The sequence below is a fragment of the Acipenser ruthenus genome, unplaced genomic scaffold, assembly GCF_902713425.1.
Source record: "Acipenser ruthenus unplaced genomic scaffold, fAciRut3.2 maternal haplotype, whole genome shotgun sequence".
Classification (NCBI taxonomy): Eukaryota; Metazoa; Chordata; class Actinopteri; order Acipenseriformes; family Acipenseridae; genus Acipenser; species Acipenser ruthenus.
This window is the reverse complement of record NW_026707598.1, coordinates 70,001-75,000: the sequence shown is the minus strand read 5'-3', so window position 1 is coordinate 75,000 and position 5,000 is coordinate 70,001. Positions and strand designations below refer to the sequence as shown.

Below are 5,000 nucleotides of genomic sequence, written 5' to 3'. Positions count from 1 at the left end.
CTAGTATAGAGAACTCAGTGCTGTACTGGAGATCTGAGAGCAGCTAATTCAATACAGTCTAGTATAGAGAACTCAGTGCTGTGGATCTGAGAGCCAGCTAATTCAATACAGTCTAGTATAGAGAACTCAGTGCTGTGGATCTGAGAGCCAGCTAATTCAATACAGTCTAGTATAGAGAACTCAGTGCTGTGGATCTGAGAGCAGCTAATTCAATACAGTCTAGTATAGAGAACTCAGTGCTGTACTGGAGATCTGAGAGCCAGCTAATTCAATACAGTCTAGTATAGAGAACTCAGTGCTGTGGATCTGAGAGCCAGCTAATTCAATACAGTCTAGTGTAGAGAACTCAGTGCTGTACTGGGGATCTGAGAGCAGCTAATTCAATACAGTCTAGTATAGAGAACTCAGTGCTGTGGATCTGAGAGCAGCTAATTCAATACAGTCTAGTATAGAGAACTCAGTGCTGTGGATCTGAGAGCAGCTAATTCAATACAGTCTAGTATAGAGAACTCAGTGCTGTACTGGAGATCTGAGAGCAGCTAATTCAATACAGTCTAGTATAGAGAACTCAGTGCTGTACTGGAGATCTGAGAGCAGCTAATTCAATACAGTCTAGTATAGAGAACTCAGTGCTGTGGATCTGAGAGCCAGCTAATTCAATACAGTCTAGTGTAGAGAACTCAGTGCTGTACTGTGGATCTGAGAGCCAGCTAATTCAATACAGTCTAGTATAGAGAACTCAGTGCTGTACTGGGGATCTGAGAGCAGCTAATTCAATACAGTCTAGTATAGAGAACTCAGTGCTGTGGATCTGAGAGCAGCTAATTCAATACAGTCTAGTATAGAGAACTCAGTGCTGTACTGGGGATCTGAGAGCAGCTAATTCAATACAGTCTAGTATAGAGAACTCAGTGCTGTACTGGAGATCTGAGAGCAGCTAATTCAATACAGTCTAGTGTAGAGAACTCAGTGCTGTACTGGGGATCTGAGAGCCAGCTAATTCAATACAGTCTAGTGTAGAGAACTCAGTGCTGTGGATCTGAGAGCAGCTAATTCAATACAGTCTAGTGTAGAGAACTCAGTGCTGGGGATCTGAGAGCAGCTAATTCAATACAGTCTAGTATAGAGAACTCAGTGCTGTGGATCTGAGAGCAGCTAATTCAATACAGTCTAGTATAGAGAACTCAGTGCTGTACTGGGGATCTGAGAGCAGCTAATTCAATACAGTCTAGTATAGAGAACTCAGTGCTGTGGATCTGAGAGCAGCTAATTCAATACAGTCTAGTATAGAGAACTCAGTGCTGTGGATCTGAGAGCAGCTAATTCAATACAGTCTAGTGTAGAGAACTCAGTGCTGTACTGGGGATCTGAGAGCAGCTAATTCAATACAGTCTAGTATAGAGAACTCAGTGCTGTACTGGGGATCTGAGAGCAGCTAATTCAATACAGTCTAGTATAGAGAACTCAGTGCTGTACTGGGGATCTGAGAGCAGCTAATTCAATACAGTCTAGTATAGAGAACTCAGTGCTGTACTGGAGATCTGAGAGCAGCTAATTCAATACAGTCTAGTATAGAGAACTCAGTGCTGTACTGGAGATCTGAGAGCAGCTAATTCAATAGTCTAGTATAGAGAACTCAGTGCTGTACTGGAGATCTGAGAGCAGCTAATTCAATAGTCTAGTATAGAGAACTCAGTGCTGTACTGGAGATCTGAGAGCAGCTAAAATGATCATACCTTTAGCGTCATTTCAGCCACAAATATTGCAGTGAAAATATAGTTGGAAATCGTCAGAAACAGCCTTTCCTGTTTTAAAAAAAAAGAAACACAATTTGGTTAAAATAGCGCGTCAAAACATCAAATCCACCTTTACCAGAACGTGTGACTCGACAGAGTGGGGGTGTCAGGATGGGGGGGGGCTCTACAGAGTGGGGGTGTCAGGATGCGGGGGGGCTCTACAGAGTGGGGGTGTCAGGATGGGGGGGCTCTACAGAGTGGGGGTGTCAGGATGGGGGGGGGGCTCTACAGAGTGGGGGTGTCAGGATGGGGGGGCTCTACAGAGTGGGGGTGTCAGGATGCGGGGGGGCTCTACAGAGTGGGGGTGTCAGGATGGGGGGGCTCTACAGAGTGGGGGTGTCAGGATGCGGGGGGCTCTACAGAGTGGGGGTGTCAGGATGCGGGGGGGCTCTACAGAGTGGGGGTGTCAGGATGCAGGGGGGCTCTACAGAGTGGGGGTGTCAGGATGCAGGGGGGGCTCTACAGAGTGGGGGTGTCAGGATGGGGGGGCTCTACAGAGTGGGGGTGTCAGGATGCGGGGGGGCTCTACAGAGTGGGGGTGTCAGGATGCGGGGGGGCTCTACAGAGTGGGGGTGTCAGGATGCGGGGGGGGCTCTACAGAGTGGTGGTGTCAGGATGGGGGGTGGCTCTACAGAGTGGGGGTGTCAGGATGCAGGGGGCTCTACAGAGTGGGGGTGTCAGGATGCGGGGGGGGCTCTACAGAGTGGTGGTGTCAGGATGTGGGGTGGCTCTACAGAGTGGGGGTGTCAGGATGCGGGGGGGCTCTACAGAGTGGGGGTTTCAGGATGCGGGGGGGCTCTACAGAGTGGGGGTGTCAGGATGCGGGGGGGCTCTACAGAGTGGGGGTATCAGGATGGGGGGGCTGTACTCACCAGGCTGCGCGGTGGTATTTCGGGTCTCTCTAGCGCCACCGTGATGCAGTTCAGGAAAATGAAAGCCAGCACCATGTAATCAAACATCTTGTGAGTTATCACGGTCTGACACAGAGCCCGAAACCTGCCAGAAAATTATATATAAAAAAACACAAGACCCCTCCAGCTTATTTCACAGCCTGTACAGAACGATACAGAATTAGAAAATCAGCAACCAAGAGTTTAACCCTTTAAGGACCGCGCGATCGTGTTAAAAATCGTTGGATAGGGGAGGGACTGAACTTCACTTCCTGTGATGTCACTGAGAGGGGCATTTAGTGTCTAAAGGGCGGAGAGAAAAACCGAAACGGAACATCACAGGAACCTGTTTAGAGCGAATATTAAAATTAAGGACACGCTGAAAATCCGATGTATTTGACTTATAATTACATTAGAATATTTATTCTGTCTCGTGAGATTTAATATATATGTTTTTACAACATTTATAAATATGAAGAAACGAGTGGATATAAGCAGATACTGTTTCATGAACTAAATGCATCATGTATGTTTTTTTTTTACTATTATTATTATTATTATTATTATTATTATTATTATTATTATTTATTTCTTAGCAGACGCCCTTATCCAGGGCGACTTACAATTGTTACAAGATATCACATTATTTTTACATACAATTCCCCATTTATACAGTTGGGTTTTTACTGGAGCAATCTAGGTAAAGTACCTTGCTCAAGGGTACAGCAGCAGTGTCCCCCCCACCTGGGATTGAACCCACGACCCCCTGCTCAAGAGTCCAGAGCCCTGACCGCTACTCCACACACATGCAGAAGAAACGTATCGAGAGAACAGAGTGAAGCTCACCGGTTTTGTGGGGGGAAGAGATAGACTGACCAGTCTTCTCTGGTGTCACACCAGTCTGGCTTGTAAATCTCCATCATCTTCTGAATACGAAAGCAGAGGCTCTGCAAGACATCACACAGGGCGGTGAGAACATAAGAACGTTTCCAAACGAGAGGAGGCCCCATTCAGCCCATCTTGCTCGTTTGGTTGTTAGTAGCTTATTGATCCCAGAACCTCATCAAGCAGCTTCTTGGAGGATCCCAGGGTGTCAGCTTCAACAACATTACTGTCAGCTTCAACAACATTACTGTCAGCTTCAAGAACATTACTTGTTCAAAGCAAACACGTATTCCTCTGTTTGAAAAGTCTGTATTTGGCAAAGAGATCGGTCGCCCCTTTTTTAAAAAATTTAACTGGGGTGTCCAATCACGCTCCCCTCACCGTTCCCCGCAACAGAACTGAAGTTCAGTGCGTATCCTCAGATCCCCCCAAACCAATCCTGCCCAAGCTCCACAGGGGATGTCAGCTACTGCCCCCTGCAGGACAAAGGCCAGCCCTGCAGGCGTCTGTTATAATCCACTTTACTGTGTGACTCCCCCCTGCGCCCTACGCGGCCGTGCCTTTACCAGGGGAGACCGTCGGGGACTCCTGCGCTCCCCTGACTGTGTGACTCCCCCCTGCGCACCACGCGGCCGTGCCTTTACCAGGGGAGACCCTCGGGGACCCCTGCGCTCCGCTGACTGTGTGACTCCCCCCTGCACACCACGCGGCTGTGCCTTTACCAGGGGAGACCCTCGGGGACCCCTGCGCTCCCCTGACTGTGTGACTCCCCCCTGCACACCACGCGGCCGTGCCTTTACCAGGGGAGACCCTCGGGGACCCCTGCGCTCCCCTGACTGTGTGACTCCCCCCTGCACACCACGCGGCCGTGCCTTTACCAGGGGAGACCCTCGGGGACCCCTGCGCTCCCCTGACTGTGTGACTCCCCCCTGCACACCACGCGGCCGTGCCTTTACCAGGGGAGACCCTCGGGGGACCCCTGCGCTCCCCTGACTGTGTGACTCCCCCCCTGCACCCCACGCGGCCATGCCTTTACCAGGGGAGACCCTCGGGGGACCCCTGTGCTCCCCTGGGCTCCCCTGATTCTGCACACCACTCTACCAGGACAGGCTCTGTCTTGTACTCACATAATCAATCTCCTCTTCGTATTCCTCCCTCTCCTTTTTCGTGTTCAGTTTTGGAAACACTTCTCCGACCAGCTGAGAGGCAGGCGAGGTTTTTCCATTACAGCCCCGGTGTTCCTCCGTCGGGGACCCAGCCACTTCCGAAAAACTCTTCTTCCGGGACGTCCCGGATAAAGACGACCCCGTCCCGGGCACCCGGAGCAATTCGGGGAGCTCCAGCGACAAGGCCCTCCTGTCTCTGCGAAGGCAGGGGTTCGAGAACTGGCGAGACAGCAGGGAGGTCGGGCGAGGGGCGCTGGGATTGG

At 50.4% G+C, this 5,000-nt stretch overlaps 1 protein-coding gene across 1 annotated transcript in view; it reads right to left on the bottom strand.

Moving 5' to 3' along the window:
- The window catches only part of cacna1ia (calcium voltage-gated channel subunit alpha1 Ia), a 65,093-nt gene that overhangs the window by 26,605 nt on the left and 33,488 nt on the right, over positions 1 to 5,000 (bottom strand). The window contains exons 15-18 of the mRNA XM_059019083.1: positions 4,699 to 5,000; positions 3,533 to 3,633; positions 2,669 to 2,792; positions 1,737 to 1,805 (exon numbers count right to left, since the gene is read on the bottom strand). The exon at positions 4,699 to 5,000 is cut by the window's right edge and continues 166 nt beyond it. Of these exons, the coding sequence (XP_058875066.1) occupies positions 1,737 to 1,805; positions 2,669 to 2,792; positions 3,533 to 3,633; positions 4,699 to 5,000 (596 nt within the window). The remainder of the gene's footprint in view (positions 1 to 1,736; positions 1,806 to 2,668; positions 2,793 to 3,532; positions 3,634 to 4,698) is intronic.